This window comes from Lates calcarifer, linkage group LG9 (assembly GCF_001640805.2).
Source record: "Lates calcarifer isolate ASB-BC8 linkage group LG9, TLL_Latcal_v3, whole genome shotgun sequence".
Taxonomy (NCBI): Eukaryota; Metazoa; Chordata; class Actinopteri; family Centropomidae; genus Lates; species Lates calcarifer.
The window spans coordinates 13,701,247-13,721,736 of NC_066841.1; the positions used below are offsets into that span (position 1 = coordinate 13,701,247).

A 20,490-nucleotide genomic window follows, 5' to 3' on the forward strand; every position below is an offset into this window, starting at 1 on the left:
TGCCCTTGCTCCGTCTCCAGTCTCCAGTGCGCATTGACGCGCCCGGTCACGTGTGTGTCTAGACACCCTGTCGCTTAAAAGAAATGTGATTGTGTTGCGCAAACAACAGATCAAGCGGAGCCCACAGCGCGCGCGCACGCACACACACACACACACACACACACACACAAACAGACACGCGCACACACAAACATACGCACACGTACACACAAAAAGGAGCAGAAAAGTTACATTTTTCCCAGAAAAAGTTGACAAAGTGTAAAGTTGAGAATGAAAACACGAGTTGTGAAACTATGGCAGTTAAACCATAAAACACAAACTCTGGATTAAAGTAATCCGTGTTAAACTTTTGAATATTAGATAAATGTTACATATGAAGAATATTAGTTTAAGATCTTTGTATCTTATTAAAACGTCTTTTAGTCACACAAGCCGTAACCAATGAGCTTTGATGTCAAGAAAATGAAGGAAAAAAACCTAAATATTTGCAACTTCTTACAATTTTAGAGATATTAATGTCTTTTCTCTTCGTTGCCTGACATGTTTGATTCCTGTTTTATTAGTAGTCCATTCATATAGAGCAGACGTGTGTGTGTTAAAGGTGTGTAGCCCAGAAATGGAGAGGGATATCACACACACACACACACACACACACACACACACACACACACACACACACCTATTTACCTTGTCTAATCACATAGCTGCTTATTGGACTATAGATCATGAGGCCATTTTATGAGTCATGGAACCCAGAGAGCGATGTTGTACCTGCAAGACCAAACTTAGGGAATACGGCACAAAAGCCAAGCATGTCCGAAACACAGATTGGAGCCCGCTGCTGCCGCCCTCTGGACGTTTTAGTTTCCAGGTGGGACACACACACACACACACACACACACACGTTTTCTCCGTCTTAATTATCAACACAACAGTTTCCACCCATCTTTATTTATCCAGCAGGACTTTCCATCAGCCGAGGATCAATTTCCTTTTCTTTCCTGACAGTAGATCTGTAACTGCATCTACCCACTTTATTATTGTCTTTGTGAACTAAATCCATATTTATTATGACAGGCACAATGGTTTGATTTGATCCATTTACAGCATCATATGCAGTTTAAGAGACAAAACACATTTAAGGGAGGCAGATTTGTCTGCTATTTCTTTTTAAATATTTATACGTAGCCTAAAACCATAATAATAAAAACAACAACAACAATGAAAATGGCCACACTGTTGTCAGATTCAATTTATTAGAAGTGATGTATATTGAATTGTAGGAGCCAACCAGACCCGTGTAACCTATAAAAGACACCAAACGCTGTTGAAATAATATAATTTTAAACAACAGTAAAGGCCCACAACGTTTGTGTCTGCAGCCTTTTCATTCTCTCCCAGCATCCTTCAGTCACACTGTGCTACAGTAGCTTGAATGCAGGACAAATAAACATTTTCCTAATATACTATATCTCTCCTCTCTCTCTCTCTGTGTGTGTGTGTGTGTGTCCTCCGTAGTTTAATAGCGTTCCCCAGACAGACAGTATCCAGAGGAGGAGGTGCAGGCAGCAGTATGTTAATGTGCCAGTGAGCCGGTGTCGCTGCAGGGCAGGGGTGGGGGGTGGGTGTGTGGGTGACTGGCTGGCTGACTGACTGATAATGATGATGGGAGAGATGTGCGGGGGTCGGAGGACGGAGGGGAGGGTGTGTGTGAATGGGGGTATAGTCAAATAGCTCATTCCCGCATTGTCCCAGGATCCCCCACTGGCGCCGCGCAAGAGCGCAACGCCAGGAGCCCAAACGGTGCAGGGGACTGCGCCGTTTTTTTTTAAGGTAGTCTGGAAGCAATCACTCAGGGGAAAAGGTCTGTTAGAAGGATTGTGGAAGTGACTGCAGACGCACTCTATCCCCCCCCCTCTCCATCTCTCTGCCCTACCTTTTGTGTCTGACTACCTCTCCAGACTCCAGGAAGTAGCCAAATTTATCTAACCGTTTTCCATTTCAGTTTGGCCGGAGGAGTGTCCGCATTATAGCCTGCATAAAAGTGCCAGACAGGATTTTACTAAACATTTTGCAGCATCATGTCTGAGCCACGACACTACTTATTACAACCCATTAGACTTCAAAACTACAACACCCTCTACCCAACAGCACTGTTGAATTTGTACATCTTGTTTAATTATATGCCCTTATTTAAACTGTAATGTCTTAATGGAACATCTTCTAATGTAAATCACACATGTATGTTTTAATAAAATACTGATGCAGATTCAGAACTATAGACCTCTGCTCATGGTAAAGTTCACTTTTATGATCTATTGTACAAGAGAAAGGTCATTTTCAGCTATTTTGCAAAGAAAGAATGAAAAGTGAAATGAAATATAAATGTAGGACAAAATAAATGAATAAAAGACACTCCTCCGCTCTCCTCAAAACACTACCCCACCTTCAACTAAAGGACAAATTTGAATAGTTTCCCCTTTTTCTGACCCCCTCTCCCTTATTAATCATTTTTGTACAGTCCCTTAGGGCTGAGTGATATGATATTATATTCCTTATAGGATGATATAAATAAGTCAATGGTTAGAGATTTTGTTATACAGTTTATATCAAGGTATCCATCCATCCATCCATCCATGAGATATATCAATTATTGCTTAAGGGTCACAGGAAGGCTGGAGCCAATCCCAGCTGCCATTGGTTGACAAGCAGGGTACTTTCTGGTGACAGGTTGCCAGTCTATCACAGGGCTTATATCAAGGTATCTCTGCCTTTAATATATCCAGGTATAGGACATTATGGGCAATGCTGCAAATCAAAGAGGAGAGCTTCTTGATGACTTGGCTTTTTCTATAAGTTTTGTACCTTGATTTAGTGTTTCATTTGTTGACATTTCTTCCTGGTTATTGGACTTCAAAATGTACACCTCCCTCACACTGGTATCTGCTTCTGTTGTGTGTTACCAGGACTTTCTTCCCCCACATTTTTGTCCTGTTAATAATTAATAACCTAACAGGGTTCAATATGTGAAATGGTAAATTTAAGTTATGTCAATATGAGTTAGAAATCCTTGTTTTAGTCTGTATTGTGGCCCACAGAGTTGATTCAAAGGAGGGCATGCTGTGAGGTAAAACAGTATTATAGATGAGGACAGATTTTTAATATTCTAGATAGCAGTCCTGGCCTTTACTATAATTTATTGACACAGTGACTGCTTCCAGGCAAGGGGCATTGCATATGCAATTAAAGAGGCTTATTCTATCTGAACCACAGTGCTCAGAACAGAGTGAAGATGGCACACTGGGAGCTCGTCATTCCTAAGATAAGAATGATAAAAATAAGACAACTTTAATTAAAAAGATAGAGGGGACTTTTTTTTTCCACCACTTGCACATCTGATACCTTGTCAAGAAAGAGCAAAAACACCCACGTTGGTAAATGTCACTGCATAATTAAAATTTAAAAATTCCTGGGGTGAAAAGCAAGATGCTTTACAATATTAGTTATAGATTTACCCATCTTATACTCTTTTTAGCCGGCTGACCTTTAAGTGAATGGTTTGGGTCAAAGGTTACTACTCATTTTTCTTTATTCTATTATAAAAATCTTTACTGAAAGTGAAAATGAGCGTAATTATGGGAAATTAAGGGATCAAAGCAGCTCCAGAAAAGCAGTAGGGCAAACAACTGCTTTCATCATTATAAAATCTCAGTAAGTTAAATAAATATGAAATATAAATAGTAATATAATATAAATCCTTAGACTATATACAATTTTATTCAAAAACAGAGCCACATCTTGTAAGATCTCAGTGATTTGGGGACATGCTAAATTCAAAATATAAACTTGCTGAGTAGCTAATACCAGTTATTAATTATTAATCAAAAGAGCAAAAACTTGATCAAAAAGCAGTTCTAAGCAGGTGCTGGATGCAAATAAACCCCAGACGTGTAGATGGAGAAGTCTAAATGCCAGCAGCTCCTGTGTCAAAGTGTTATTTAACTGCTGACAGACTTATAAACATACAGTCACAATCTTTCATTGTGGCTGCATGATTCCAAGAAACACACAATATAGACAAACTTAATGATAAAACATTTCAACAAGGATAATCATGTGTTATCTGTAAATGCAGTGTATACATTTCAAGGAAAATGTGTCCTTACCTTCCAGTATGACTAGAAACATGAGGACAAATTAGCAACAACTGTCATATAAAATCAAACGAAGGAATGCAAAGGTTCGTGTCCTTAGGCGGTGCCCTCCCAAAGGGTTGCAAAAATAGATCTGAGGGCTTGTGAGATGATTAATAATGTAAGAGAAAATATATTTCTGCGATGCAAATGTACTTTTCTCCCCTTTCTTCATTGTGAAGCAGTGGATAGTTTTCCCTCTGAAACAAGGCAACAAGGGCGACATCACTTTAGTTCGACCGCTTGCAACTCATAGACAACCTGTGGCAGGGGCTCATAAAGAGGGACCGATCAGCTTTAAAGCTAGATTGTGTAATTTTTGAAAGAAATAATGAGACATTCATCCTCTTACAAATGAAATGCTGAATACATGAGAAATAAAACACACCCTTGCTCAGTTCAGAACACGCAGGGTTACAGCCTGATTTGGTCTGGTATGACCAGCAGCTTTTGTCTAATGTTGCAAACTGCAGATAAATAGTGCTGTGGAACCGACATTAAAAAGGGCCTTGTGTGACTTTATGATTCCTCTCTACTTGTGCTACCTCTAAACTATATTTTATAAAGTCACTCATAAATATTTCTATGTTTTTATCACAAAATAAACCAAGGATAAACAGCATACTGTTCTGGTAGATGGTTGTTGTTTCTTTTTTGACATCTTCATACACCACAGGTGAGATGAACAGCAATATTTATCATTTTTGATTTATTCACCAGTTCAGTGTTATTCTAACAAATCATTATGATTTATTAAGTTTGACACTTCAAAATATACTACAGGTTTACAGATATATAATTTTAAAAACTAATAAATAACTGGATAAAATCAATAAATTTAGACACAATTAAACCTTAAATGGACCAGTTAAACTCTCCAGCATCAACCAACAACAGCTCATTATAAAATTCTGTTGTGTGAGAGATGGAACAGAAACATATCTCAGCCTGCAGACAGTAGTCAGTCAATAAAAAGTACAGCTAATACAATATCAATTACTTTCAATCCAGACTTTTCAAATGGATAAAACTCTGTCTGATGCATTGTGATGCATGCATTGTGGTGTTTTTTTTACACCCCTACATACCAGCATCATACATTTATGTACCTGTTGAAAATAAAAATGTAGACAACCATTACAAGCAATTAGTGGCTGGCTGAGACAGATGCATCCAAAACTAAAGAGGATTTTAATTTCTCATTAAAATCAACATTTCTTTACCTGGGTACCATGTTTGGCCTTTGATAAAACATCTTTTCAGCGTGGGATTCACATGTAAAAGCTATTGTTGATAAAAGTTTCAAAGTCTTCCTCTATGGAGGACAATCTGTAGAGAAGGTCATTTTACATTCACATTCCTTTAGTCTGGTTTTGTTCAGGGATTCAATTTGTGACATTTTATCATAGCTGGAGGACTCAGTGACCCAGTTCTCTTTATAGGCCATTAGAGTGAAACAGTTTTGAGGACCTGCATATGTTTAATTGGTGTACATAGAGTGTCAAGGCCAAATGGTGATAGCAATGTCAGCCAGTCTCTTTGTCCATCTAACATTTTGGTCTGGAACAAGATATGACAAACTAAATGGTGAGATTGTTATGAAGTATGGTCTGGATATTCATGGATATTCATAATCATTAATGAGTAATGCAGTCCAACACCTCTGTTCTGTAGGGTGTAATGAACATAAGAGCTTAAGGGAACAATAGACAAGCTATTGTGCCTGAGTTGGTGTAGATGTAGAAGTAGCATTTGGCAGTCTTGCTGTTTTTTGGCCAGACTCTGGTTGTGGAACCTGGTGTACTGGGCCAGAGGAAACACAAGCATGTGGCCCAAGTATGGGCCAGATTTCTTTAGCTTTCTATTGCTTTAAGCTAAATTCTAACACAAATGTTAACCTCATGGTGGTTCTAGAGGAAGTCACTACTTTTATTAGGACACACTGTCTGGGAAACATGACTGTCTGTGCAAAAAAATCCAATCCACCGATACTGACTGTATAAAAATCAGGGAATCACCAAGGATCAATCATATGAGGACCACGAATGTCAAAATTTAATCCATCCAGTAGTTGCTTAGCTATTTCAGTCTGGACCAAAGTGGTGGACTAACCAATATAGACTGACATTGCTAATGTGGCAAAAATGTACCTCTTACATTTTTTCTGTTTCTTTATTTCTTGTCTTACAATACAATACAATACAATGTTGTCAAGTAACTCATCCTGTAAAGATCAACGACTGATGACCGAGAAAGAATTTGAGCAAAGTAAAAAAGTGTTTCCAAAGGTGAGCTGGCCAGAGATTGCTCACTGTCTGTAACCTGTGAATGCTAATCACAGGTTAGCTGGTATCTTGCAGACATCAAGATCATGATACAGTCTGTCTGTCTCTTCTTTTATATCTGTCATTGTGAATTTTTGTGTTGTTTTTTCCATTGCTGGTCCAGCCCATTGAAGTGTTTTCATTCCAGTGGAGATGTCAGCGTCATCTGTTTTGTGTTTGTTTATTTTTATATTTATGTGTAACTCTCAGTGCTGTTTTCATGCTGTGAGCAAGCTTCCCCCTTGCTGTGGCCTCATCCTTAAACTACTGAGCCCTGACGACCTTCCATCATTACCGTGGTGATCTGTCATATTAATGAGTTCAGTGTCACCAGGGGCAACCAGTACTTAGTACAGAGCCACTTCAGCAAACTGGTCTCCAGCGCCCTACTTTCTGCAGCACTCACTAGACGCTGATCTGGGTGTGACCTCTGCCTCTGGAGCCACGCTGCAACGTAATCTCACCTAGACCTTGAGGAAAACATACCAGCCTCTAAAAAAATAAAATAAATAAACTACTCATCCCAGAATCCCCTGCTCAATCTATCTTCCTGCTGTCACCTGAAATGGGAGCCCATGGTAAGGTGACCCCGCACCATGAAGGAACAAGGAGGGCCATGTCACTTTGTGAAAACCTCCGCTCAACCATCTGGCACTGCGATAATAGAGCTGGAAGCAGGTGAGAGTCAGTGCAGAGAGACAGAGCGCTGCAGTCTCCTCGAGCGTGCAGTCTCACTGTAACCTACCAATGACCCCGCGTTGAAAATGGGCCATTCTTTACATCAAATTGCATCCATTATATTGTCCTTGAGAATAAGAGAATTTCAAGCATGAAAATCAATACAATAGAGACGAAAGGCATGAAATTCTCCCGGGAAGTGGGAGCTCCAGCGACACAGTGGGTGCCATTGTGCTGTAAACTTTTCCACCCCTAAGTGGTTTCATGCCTCTGTTTCTGCTGCCTCTGCAGCTATGACCACAACAGGCAACAACAGTAAGACATGAGAGACACATTCAGCGCTAAAGTTTATTAATATTCTGTGATACAACAGTTGGGTTTTTAGGCTGACTTTTCGTTTGTGTCATTTGCTGTGTAGAGGTGCAAAAACATTGTTGAAAGCACCAATGAAGTCTAAAAAGGAAAAAAGAAAATTCTCTATACCATTATGTATTGTAATTACTGTGCCTGAATAAAGAAACAGATCTGTCACTGCAAAAAGAAATCAACATAAAATCCAGATAAACCGAAATAAATAAAATGAACAGAAGAGAGCATACCATTTTCTGAGTGGTCTTGAGATGGTCAGTGAGGAAGCTACAATTATAGCTTTTCATGCGTTTCTCCAATCTTCCATTTTTTATTGTAATATAATAAGTGTTAGTGAGCTTTGGAATAAGCTAGGCTAACCATCTCCTGGCTGTGGCTTCACATTTACTAGATTGATATGCGAGTGGCATCAAGAAGAACTAGACAGTGGTGAACTGGAAGAACACCAGTATTATTTAAAATAAAACAAGCTAATAAACACAGACATTTTAGTTGCTTTCATTTAATATTTTTATTTAAACTCCTATTTCCAAAGTAATCATCGCCACAAAATGACAGCTGTTGTCATATTATAAGTAATAATATAAAGCCAGTTTCCCACCCGGGAAGAATCAAAGTATAGTACCACCTTTTTTCTTTCATTAGTAGCAGTCATTTCAGTACTACTACAGTTTACTTTTTTGGGGGGTGGATATATATATATAAAAAACAATATACATGAAAATAAATAATTTAATATAAAGTCCCTAGTTAAACATGCAAATAAAGTGACAAATTAAAGAGACAACTTTAATTATGCACAATAGGACAGGGGATTTAATGACTTGCCCCAGTTTAAGCACTTGCCTTAGGTTACCATCAGGAAAAAAAATGGAAACAACAAAGACAGGGTGAAGTCAGATAAATGGGCAGGAAGCAACAATGAAATCACATGAACCAGGGTGATGTGGATTGCTAACATTATCCAGGGACTGAAATTAAGTGTTAATTAAACTGTAATTCAATGTGGATTATTGACGGTGGCCACCAAGTAACAGTGGTGAGCTCTGAAAACCTTGCATATTACAGCACAACAGAAGACTCTCTGTTGGTCATCAGTTCTTTTTCTCTGACCTTTTTTTGAACAAAATTTCACAAACATAAATCTGTTATGCAAACCCATAGTATTCAGAGAACCGCGCATATTCAAAATAAACCACTAATTTAAGAGATAATCATACTTAGAATTCTGTATTATAGAGAATATTTAATAAAATGTGTGCTGTGTCTCCCAAGACACATGGCCTGTCTTGAATATTAAGTCGGTACCATTTCTTTGCATTCAGTGCAGCGGTAGATGAACGTTCACCAGAGCAGTGTAACACTAAGGTGCATATGTTTTAATTGACCTTTTCTTTGAAAGCAAGAAAAACCGTGGGATTATCCATCGCCAGTGTCCTGAGCTCCTCACAACAGAAGGTTTTACAGAAGAGATGTAACTCGGCATGTGCTGTGGAACCAGGAGAAAGCTGCTCAAATGTTAAATAGCCATTCACTACAGGACTGACTGTACATGAGTGGGTGCTACTATGTGAACTGTTAACCAGTACAAGTGAAGCTTCACAGTGTAGAAGCAGAGCAGTTGTTAGGTTATGAGGGGAAAAAAAGAGGTGGTGCTGCATGAAAAGAGAAAAAAGAAAAACACCGTTCTGTACAAGGTCGAGGCACTTTCAAAGCAGCGTGCACATACTATAAAGGGTAATGCGCACACACCCACCCACCCAAACACACACACACACACACACACACACACGCACGCATGCTGTCAGTCTGTTTTTTTTCTGTTCTGAACGGACATAGGGACACACACAGTCTAACACAGCAGGTCTTTCAGCCGGAGTCCATGCTGAACAGCTCGATGCCATGTGGGTTCCAGTGGAGGCCGACTCCAGAGTTAAAGACCAGGGACCAGACGTAGGGGATGAAGAAATCCTCCGGCTGGTCCTCCTCCACATACTTAAACTTCAGCTCTGGAAACTTCTGTTAACACAACAAGAGAAAATGATGACTGTTATGATACGTAATGAATGGAAAAAAGAAAAATGGAGGCAGACTCAGAAAATGCAAAGACGATGCTATCATAGTGTTAATCCTACATGCTGATGACCATAGTAAGAAATACCCAAGTGTTAATAATGGCTCCTTTCTATTCTAGCATCCCAGGTAAGTGAAGGTAGGAAGTAATGGTTAAACATTTTTACTTGCTGTAATACCCAACACTGAATTCATACAGACATTTTGCCACAAATGTCTACAGATACTGACAATCCATGTGTTTGAAACTCATGTTATTGTTTGCTGCAACAATTGCAGCACAACTGTAAATTAAGCCCATTCATGTACTCGCACATACTTGCCTAGACAACACAGTATAATGCCTGATGACGTTGCATGGCATTGTGGAAAAAGGTAGTGAAGTTATTGAGAGGGCAGCGCTTTTTCACACTGCTATTGTTAGTTCTAAAATGGCCTATGACACCAACACCACCAAGCAACTGCCTCCAACCACATTTAGAAAGCGCTACGACCAGTGGAGTGATGTCTCTAAGAAGGATGGAGGTGCTACTGCACAGGTAGGTTAACGTGCTCAGACCTCTCAGTAATCACTCTTCATCAGGTACAGTAGTTTGCTGGAAGATGTAATTCCATCTGTCTATGAGGTAAATTTGGTTACAGCTGCCTGCAGGACAGGTGTCGCTCTGTGGACCGACTCTGCTGAACCTTTTAAAGGGCCGGCTAAAGTGCTAATGTCACCTTCTAACCCCAGCAGGTGACTGGATATCAACAACCACTGTTGAGCTGTTGTGTGAGAATAAAGCAGGCTCACTGAGGAGTCACTCCTAGCTCGTTCAAATGCTACTCAGGGGCTGGAGCCTACCCCAGCTAAAATTGGGCAAGCTATACTATCTATGCATCTTTATAATATTGTATATATGCATTCTAAAGCTGAAAGGATTTGTCGATAAAGCAATCAATGAATCACCAACAACTATTTTGATTATTTATTCATGGTTTTCATTTTTCGAGCATATGTGTAAAAAATAAATAAATAAAAACCCTCACTGGTTCCTGCTTCTCAAATGTGAAGATGTCCTCTATGACACTCAATTCAATACCTTTCCGTTTCAGGCTGCTGGTTGGACAAAAAAATCAATTTGAGCAAGATGACTTGGGCTCTGGGAACATGTGATGGACATTTGTTACCATTTTCTGACATGTTGTGGTCCAATGAACAATTAATTGCAAAATCAAAATATAATCAGCAGATGAATCAAAGCAGAAAATAGCTGCAGCCCAATGAATTATATAAGACATGTTGTTTTATTCTATTTTAGGGTGTTTTTAACATCTGGTCAAGACATAGTCCTCTAGATTAACTCTGGCTCATTTATAGTTATCTTTTCTGTTAAATATTATTCTTGTAAACTACAGGATACACCCAGGATTCACAAAAACATGAACATGAGCACAATCCTGCACATAAATGAATTAATGTGAAGCTTAAAAACTGTTACATATACAGAATGTTTTATTGACATCTATTTCAGCATATTTAACTTTGACTTCATATTTAAGCAACATAAGCCAAAATCAGCATTTGATTTACTGATTCAATAAATGTCTTGCATGCAAGTGCAGTGTTCAACACTAAGCTGCAACTAATGATTATTTTGACAATCATTTTATTTCTGATTATTTTTCGATTAATGAATATTATTTTGTCATAATTGTCAGAATATCATGAAATTTGGATTTCAGACAGCAAATACTTGTCGTAGTTTTGTTTCACCAGGAACCCAAAACTGATTGACAATCCTCACATTTTGAGAAGCTAGAATGTTTGAAATTTTGCTTGAACAGTGACAAAAACAGTTGATCAACAAAAACTGGTGATCAACAAAATTGATTAATGGACGAATCGTTGCAGCTCCATTTGACATAATCTCTTCTAGAAATAATGGATGTTCAAGTCTTTTTCCATGCCCTGCTACAAGCAAACCCAAGCCCACCATCCACACCAAACCAAGCTTCTGCCAGCCCACCTAACAGCAGGTAGGTAGCAAAAGAAGAGCATCAATAATACAGCGGTACCTCATTATATCCTCCTGTCTACACACGCATGTATACGCGCGCACGCAGCCAGTAATCAGTCTGCGGTGAAAGACAGACGCGGAGGGCCTTTATGTGATGGTCCCAGTCTGGTCTATTGAGTCCTGGCTGGCTCTATTCACAGCCACACTATCGGTATCATAATGACACAGACAGAGGGGCTACGGGGTCACAGGCCATATGCCAGGCTACTGACGCTAGACCACACACACCACTGCCATTGTGACAGCTAGACACAATGCAGGAGCTGTATTATCTGGCTGGTATTTGTGTGTAGGTGACTGTCTCGTGGACAAGCTTACCAACTCATCAAATGTTCATATGACACTGACGATGACAGTTACTCAAGCCAGGGTCACTTTTACTTGTTAGCATAGTAGTATGCGATATATATTTTACATAAGTTTTAGTCAATCTTTTTAAGATGGAAATTGATTTACAAGCACAAACAAAACAAAACAGAAGGCAGTTGATTAATGTCCTGCCATAATCACCATGATATATGAAACATAACTAGTTATGCTAATTAGGCAATTAAGATAATTAAAGCATTAATCAGCAAATACTGCAATGTAAACATTATTTCAAACAACATGTGTGGTATTAATATAACCATCTTAAAGCACTAAGGAGTCTCCCTCATTAATGTGCAAATATATGTAACAGTGCTCCAAAAACTAATCATCTATAGGAGGATGGTGGTGGTGTAAGCAGTATCTGTCATGTAATGTTATTGTTTATAGTTTTCATAAGAACATGTCTGTAGTTAGACATAAGCAACTGTGGCAATATAATGCTGCACATAACAAGCTTCCATGGTGGCAGGGCATTAAAAGAACAATATTGCAGCTAATATGCTCTTTCGAACCATGACTGGATTGTAAATATGAGGAGCACTTCATCATGACCTCTGAACACAGCACTCAAGGTTTACAGGAACAGGTGAAACAAATCAGAGCTCTACTATAAGAGCGCACAAATAGTCTTTTCTCAGCCACTGCTGCATATATTTGAATGCTTCGTGTCTTTGTAAATGCTTGTATGATTGGCCTGACATCAACAACAACTGCACATCAACAACTCCTGCATTATTCAACATTTTCTCTTAGGATCAAGTATGTTCCTCTCAGGCCTCGCCGGTTTATTGTGTGGAAAGGCCGTTGTTGGGGAAGATAAAGAAATGAGACACATTATTTCCAGCTCAACCGTGTAAAACAACAACAAAACTGCTTTAAAAATAAACTGTTACACGGTGCTGGTCTGCAGCCCATATTTATACCATGAAATGCCAATGTTACACACAACAATGCTCTAAAAATATGGGCACTCCATACATAAATTTATTTCTCAATAGTGTTTTGCTAAAGCTTAATGAAGCTGCCAACAGTAAAACAAACTGCTCCTAAAACTGGCTCCATGTTGAGAGGAAATCGTGTATTGTTAGGGTTGGAAAACATTCCAATTCGGGGGCGCGCCAGTAGCTCACCTGGCCTAATGTGTACCACAAATCAATACCAGTCTCAAGTCTTCACAGTAAATATGAGGCCACAGCCAGTTTAGCTTAGCATGAAAACGGGAAACAGGTGCAAACAGCTAGCCTGGCTCCGTCTAAAGTTGGAAAAATCATGTTTGTTTAATCTGTACAAAACAAAAGTGTAAAAATCAAAAAATGTGGTCTCATGGGGGGTTCAGTGAGGGACTATTTCTTCTCCTCTGGATTCATTTTTACACTTTGGTTTTTCTACAGACAGAGCCACTCTTGTTGTTTCCCCCGTTTCCAGTCTTAATGCTACACTAAGGTAGCAATCTCCTGGCTCTAGCTTCATATCTATCGCACAGATATGACCGCGGTATCAATCTTCTTATCTAATTCTCTACAAGAAAGAGAGTAAGTGTATTTCCCACAACAGTAAACCAGGCAGTACATAATCTCGCAACTTGCCAAGAGACTGAAATCCAAGTGAAAATGATGCACCCTGTGCTGCTAAAACAAATATCCTTTATCCCAGTGAGTGTTTCTCAAGACAAGGGCCTACTGGAGAAGAAATTATGAACCTAAACGGCAAGAATATGAAGTCCCCCGTGCACACTCGACCACTTTCACTAGGTACTGAACACAAAATGAGAAAAAAGAAAAATGATCCTTGAATCACAATGGCCTCCATTTTTCCTCCTACTTTTATATTGGACAAGAGCCACCAGGGGATTTGGTGCTGCGGGAAGTCTTGGATATCACTACATATAGTACGCCTCAGTATAAAAATGTCCCTTTCAGGCTCCAGTGCTTTCTGGGAAAAATCAGAGCATCTAACAACCCTAATATTATCTCTGCTCCTTATTCTGTCTATACTGTGGTTTCCTCTCTTTCCTCCAGCTCTCTGTTGCCTCCTCTCCTTCTTCCCTCCTCTGTTTTGTTCTCAGTCTGGCAGCTGTCTGGGCCCAATTGGCTCAGGCTCATATCAGTTAGTTATGGGTCCTGGCGGGTCAGGCCCTCGCCCCTGAACACAGACTGACTGGCTGGCCTCATATCTTCACTCAGGACTCCGTGTTCCCTTCCCTCCTCTGCACGCTGCTCTGCTGTCAGAGCTCGGCCAGACAGAGAAGAATGCGGCTAGGGAGTAAATATGAACTCTACACACACACACACACACCACACACACACACACACACACACACACACTTCCATGCAGGTACACACACACACGCATTGAGGTTATATTACAAAGTGCATCATATTAACTTTGATAAAACTCATGGTCTTTATGTACAAATACAGTAATTTAATACATAATGTATCACTGTAAACAAAGGGCTTGCAATAGTCATTCACTTAAATAATAACCACTGGTGATTTCAGTGAATGTTCATAGTAATGTGCATACAAAAAATCCTGTTTATGTATCCATCAATTCTAATATTTTCAGATAGTTTTGTTAAGGTTCACTGTTACACTGCCAATTCAACATAATGATGTTGATTTAGTGTTTTTTTCTTTATTTGTAAGGAAGTGCTTAAGACATTTATCAAGTAAAATATACTTAACTCTTCTTCTCAAATGTGAGGATGTGTTTGTTGTACTCTGTTATTGATTAATGTAAACTGAGTATCTTTGGGTTTTGATGTGTCTGTTGATTCAGACAGAACTATCTAAACAACTATTGGATGGATTGTCATCAACTTTTGTAAAGACATTCATGGTTCCCAGATGATGAATCCTAATGACCTTGCTGATCTCTTGACTTTTCCTGTAGTACCACTATGAAGTTACGTTAGCACACATTGATGTCCCGCTCAGGATAAATTCTAACAACTTTGGTATAGAAACTCTTCATCTAGTGCCATGATCAGGTCAAAGTAGTTTGGGTTATGACAAAATACTTGCAAAACTATGGTATTCCCATCAGCCTCAGCTGTATTTAGTTCAAAGCACCAATGTGCCTACGGTACAGCCTCACAGAGCTGTTGGTGTGGTTGTCGACACAATGAATGAATTGTGTCTGTGAACAAAACAATGAATCTGTTTTGAATGAAAATAGCTGCGGCCATAATACCTATTAATTCATTTCATTATTTGATCAGTTTATGAAATGTTAAAGCTAGAGCTCACATTCTGAAATCATATTCAAGCACTGAAAATTAAAAAGTAAAAAATAATCAGAAATAATTTACGGTAACCTCACATTGACCCTTTTAGTATTGCACAACCCTTGTTCAGCCTAAATTTGAGTTGTTGTCGGATGTTTGTTGAATCCAGGGCCAAAGATCAGTTAAGACAGGGTGTATTACAACACATGACACAATTTCAAACATGGGGATTTCAAAAGTAACTCCAGTCGTCTGAAAGTAGCTTCAGAGTGAGAACATGTGTGGGAAAGTAGAACTGATCAGCCATCAAACCTGTAAAGGCCCAGGTACTAACAGCTGATAAGCCCCTACCCCCATCCAATCACCCCCCACCCCCTCCGTCCCATCCTCAGGAGCCAGATAGTCTGTAGGCTATCGCTGCTCAATAAGGCAGATTTCAGCTGGTCAGGCTAAACAACACATTCCACAGGCACTGCCCATGAGAGCCTCTCAGCCTCACACACCCTGAAACAACACATACATACACAAAGAATGAGAGAAAGAGGTGGTTGAGTGACGGTTGAGTGACGAGGCACTGAGGGTCGTCCCCGAGGGTATTTACCCACCTTCTTTTAACCCTTTCTTTCAGTTTGGAACTAATTTACATGTCTACATCCTTGTGTAAATGCTTTTAAGTCCTTTAAAGTAAACAGGTTTTTCATAGCCTCGTGTCTACAGATTTCCCCTCGCCTAAAACAGCATGGTTCTGTGTTGTCAGTAAAATATAAACAAAATTATTTACTTTACAACTGTCAACTCCTCCCAACAAACCGATTTCCTGAGAGCAAATTTAACCTGTGTCCACGCTAAGGTGGATATATACAAAAATGCTGTTTACATAAGAAAATTAATTGTTTGTTTTTAAGAGAAGAGGAAAACATCTTTACAAGTCCTTGTCAGCCTTCTCCATGTATGCACAACTGATTGAGCCACAAATACTCCTAAGAGCTTGTACTGAGTAATTAACAACTTATCGATAGTTCTCACAACATTAATCCAACCTATGCATTTTCACATTGGAGGCTGAATAGCACAATGAGCTCATAAGATGAAGGGAAGCGAGAGGTAGAGGGACAGCTGTTTGTTTGAGCGATGGTACCATCAAGCGGCAGTGACTTCTCCCCGAGGAGACATTGCCCAGATACGCTCTTCGCTTCACGTCACCCTGTGGAGCTAGAAAGCACTCAGTTGGTGGAAAGTCAATGTGAGACTCAACAGCACTTTTGCACAGAAACAAAGACTGGGACACATGGCTGCACACACAGTTACAACGTCTAAACACACCAATGCTGACACACAGATTCACATGGTCATCCCCATACACATAAAGAAAAAGGAGGATGATACACACTCATAACACAAAGGCACATACTCAAACCACCGCTGAGCGCATGAGTGTGTGCTACAGGTTCAGCAACCTCGCTGAAGGACATGGCAGGGTTATCCGCAAGGCTCCATGTGTAATTCTACAGCTCTATGGTCGATTGCTACATTAGCGCTCCGAGGTGCTGACTGTGAGCGAGACGGGGAGAGAGCACATGGACTCGTGGCCATGCACCATCCCTCTTCCACATCGGCTAGCGAGACAAATGCCTTGCAGCCAGCCGCCAAGTATAGAGCATGAAACACATGATGAAACATGCAATTAAGAGCTTCTGTGCTGGTGAGGAGCGGAGTGGGGAGACCGGCGGTTACATATTTCCCTCACTGATTAATGGAGGAGCACTGGGAGGGGCGGGGGTTAGCGAACCCGCCAGGAGTGTTGGGGGTGTTGGGTAACGAGGCGATGTGGCAGATTTATGTCCCCTCGCCCCCTCCTCCTGATCTTATGTGCCCATGACAAAGTGCCCCATAGCCCCCCATCCCATCTCCTTGAAATGTCATTACATGTTCGTATGTAGCAGGCCAGCAGAGATGGAATGAAGATGGGCATTAATGCTAATGAGAACTGGGCTTTGGCCTTTTGTCTCATGTCCCAGTGGTTCTTTCCATCTTTCCCTCGCCTCAGTCGATATCCCTGTACCATACCTCTCCCACTCTCTCACCTGTCCAGACAAACTAATTCGCCTTCCTTCACCTCCTCAGCACCAATCCACCGTAGCTCGCAGCCTTTAACAACACATTGTTAGATTCTACACATGAATCTTGATGTCCAATATGTCCCACTTTCTTTTCCTCAGCCAACTATCTTTCATTATTCCTCATCTCCATGCTCTGCCGCTCATCTGTCCTTCTGCTGTGTATGTGTACATGTATGTGTGTGTGTGTGTGTGAGAGAGAGAGACAGAGAGACAGAGAGAGAGAGAGAGAGAGAGAGAGAGAGAGAGAGGAGAGGAGAGGAGAGAGAGAGAGAGAGAGAGAGAGATTTACCTTCAGTCTGTCTTTGGGCAGGGCCTGGGCTCCTTTCATGATGACCTCCTGAACCCTCTCAACAGACAAGTCACTTCCAGCCTGTTCCAGACGCTGACTGAAGAAGCCAATGACCTAAACAGGAAACAGTCAATCATAACACAGAAAACAGCTTTGCCAAAAAATACATTTGGTCAGATAGAGATGTTCTGTAATGCACACTGTGTTTGTCCTGGGTAAAGCGTTATGAAAGATTATGCAATTGGCTTGTGTTATTATTTTGCGCTTAAGGAATAGTTTATTTTGGGAAATATGCTTTCTCACTTTCTGTGCACAAAATATGATGCTACAACCAGCACCCGGTTAGCTTAGCTTAGCTTATAGAAACAGGGGAAACTACTTGTCTGATTCTGTTTAAAGGTAACAAAAGCCAACTATCAGCACCTCTAAAGTTCACAAATAAACGTCAGTTAAAAACTGAAGACTTAAGGAAGTTACTTCTGCCAATCAGAAAATAGGCCAAGACATAGATCCTATCAAAACCGCAATTTGTTGTACACTTGGTATTTTGTACGACCGACATTGTTGACCAATATTGGGTTATGAAAGATACATCTGTATTAGCATGTATATAGGCTCATGTTAAAAAAAAAGAAATTCAGTAATCAGTAATAAATGTTTTGGCAGCATCTAAATGTTTACTTGAATAAAACTGTCAGTATCAATATCAGTATCAGCCTCAACAATGCAGTTTTGGTCGTTGTCCAGTCTGACTCTTTCACCATTAAATCCTGTTCCTGTTTCTAAATACACAAAAACTCTATCTTCTTGATCTCACTGAGGTTTAAGCATCAACACCCAGTTCTGTCATGAAGCTCTTTGACTTGTCTAATCCCACTGTCTGGAGCTGTCACGCTGATATTGCAGCAGCCACACCCTATATGATGACACTGGGTGCAATATGAAGATCTAAGCTAGAACAGTGGCATCATGCTCCATATAGGGGGGCTTCATTCTGAAAATAACAACACTGATTGTTTATGTTCCACCCTGTTAATATTGAGAGAGAAATCCCTGTTGAATCTATGTAGCTAGCTCATTTTGATCTGTTTGATTTGCAACATTTTACTCCATGCATCAACAACCAACACCATGCACCCATTGGCTGTCAAGTTTCCTAGAAGCAGTGTGCTGCACAAAAATGCATCTATACCATGCAAGAATACAGGGCTACGTATAGTGTATTTTATATACCAATTATATCACAGTAGTGACTGAGAATATTTGTAATTATGTGGATAAAAGTTGAGGAAATGGTTGTAAAACTGCACAAATTCTACTTTTAGAGAGTGGAAACATGCTGCACAAATTCTAAATGCTATGAACATAGACTCGGCTAATATGCCTGCAGGCTACATACTCAGTCAAGACATACATACAGTATTTCAGATTACAAATTCACCATAGGATGTGAGTATGTTTCTTCCCTCTTAAAATAAGCACTTCACTGGAGCTCAGATTATCTGATGCCTTCTGGGTTTAAGCCAAACAAGAGATCAAGGAAACTGTATTTTGCATTTGCATTGCTGTGCTAGGTTCTTCCCTGGAGAGATGTTTGATATTTGATCATTAAAAAATTCTAGGTATTACTTATTCTTTTTAATGCTCTTTTTTGTCAAACCAACAGTGAAAAAATGCATCTAGAGGCAATGTTCTCTCTGCTCATGCTATGTGGTTGCTTTGGAGAATTCAAACACACCAGAGCCCACAAGAATACTATGTATGTGTGTGTGTGTGTGCGTGTGTGTGTGTGTGTGTGTGTATCAACATCCATCTAATACTAATCTCTTCATTAACTCTGAAGGCCTCTTATATGGGGTTAATTTAGAAGAGCAAAAAAGCAGCCCCTCATCTTGAATCTCATGCTTACACACACGGATTTGCAAGGGAAGGCTTCAGAGAATAGCCTTAGGGAGAATGACTTAAGTGAGGGATTCTAGCTAGCATGCTTCCCTCATACTGCAGTCTATGCAGCAACCCCCATCCCTCACACATACATGAACCAAAGCTTCCTTTCCTCCTCTACACGACTAATACAGCTATGAATGACAGCTTTCCCTCACTCTGTCCCTTCCTCCCCTATACACCAAACACTCTCAATGAATTTTTGACACAGAGCCTCTCAACACAAGGGGTCTGATTAATTCATCAATACTACTTAAGCTCACAGAGCTCAGCTTGCCCTACAGTCCAACTACACATTACGTTAATGATGCAGTTTGCATATGTTCCAGGCCTGCCTGGCTTTTTGAAACTTTCCCTGTAGACGGAGAGGACATTCAGGGAAAATCTGTATAACCTTGATCTATGGAATAATTACCACAAATCAGCCAACACCATGAGGTAAAGCTCTCCCAGTTGGAAGCTTCTCTCACTTCACTTCTGATATTTGCCGATAACTACCACGAGACACGCAGACTAACCGTGTCCAGGTTCTGCATGATGTCCTGGAAGGATGGGTGCGTCCTGAACTGCTCAAAGAGCTCCCTCTTGTAGAGCAGCGCGTACACCAGGTTGGGGTTGTGGTGTAGAGAGTTGCACAGGCAAGAGTTGATGATTTCCAGCATCATGCGGATCACCTCCTCAATCACATTAAGGTCCTGGGCCTGAGGGAGAGGGAGGATGTAAAGGTTAATTGGTTTCCCACTACACTGGTTTCACTTATAATGGTGTTTTTAAATGATTGCCTTCTGATAGATTGATCAGCAGGGGGTAACAGAGAGGTGGAAGCGATGGGAGGAGGA

At 40.3% G+C, this 20,490-nt stretch overlaps 1 protein-coding gene across 2 annotated transcripts in view; it reads right to left on the reverse strand.

Moving 5' to 3' along the window:
• Positions 1–8,060: 8,060 nt before the first annotated feature.
• dym (dymeclin) overlaps positions 8,061–20,490 on the reverse strand; it is a 50,629-nt gene continuing 38,199 nt past the window's right edge. For both annotated transcript variants that reach the window (XM_018662326.2, XM_018662323.2), the window contains exons 15-17: positions 20,170–20,352; positions 17,708–17,821; positions 8,061–9,583 (exon numbers count right to left, since the gene is read on the reverse strand). In XM_018662326.2, the coding sequence (XP_018517842.1) occupies positions 9,434–9,583; positions 17,708–17,821; positions 20,170–20,352 (447 nt within the window). In that variant the 3' untranslated portion in view covers positions 8,061–9,433. The remainder of the gene's footprint in view (positions 9,584–17,707; positions 17,822–20,169; positions 20,353–20,490) is intronic.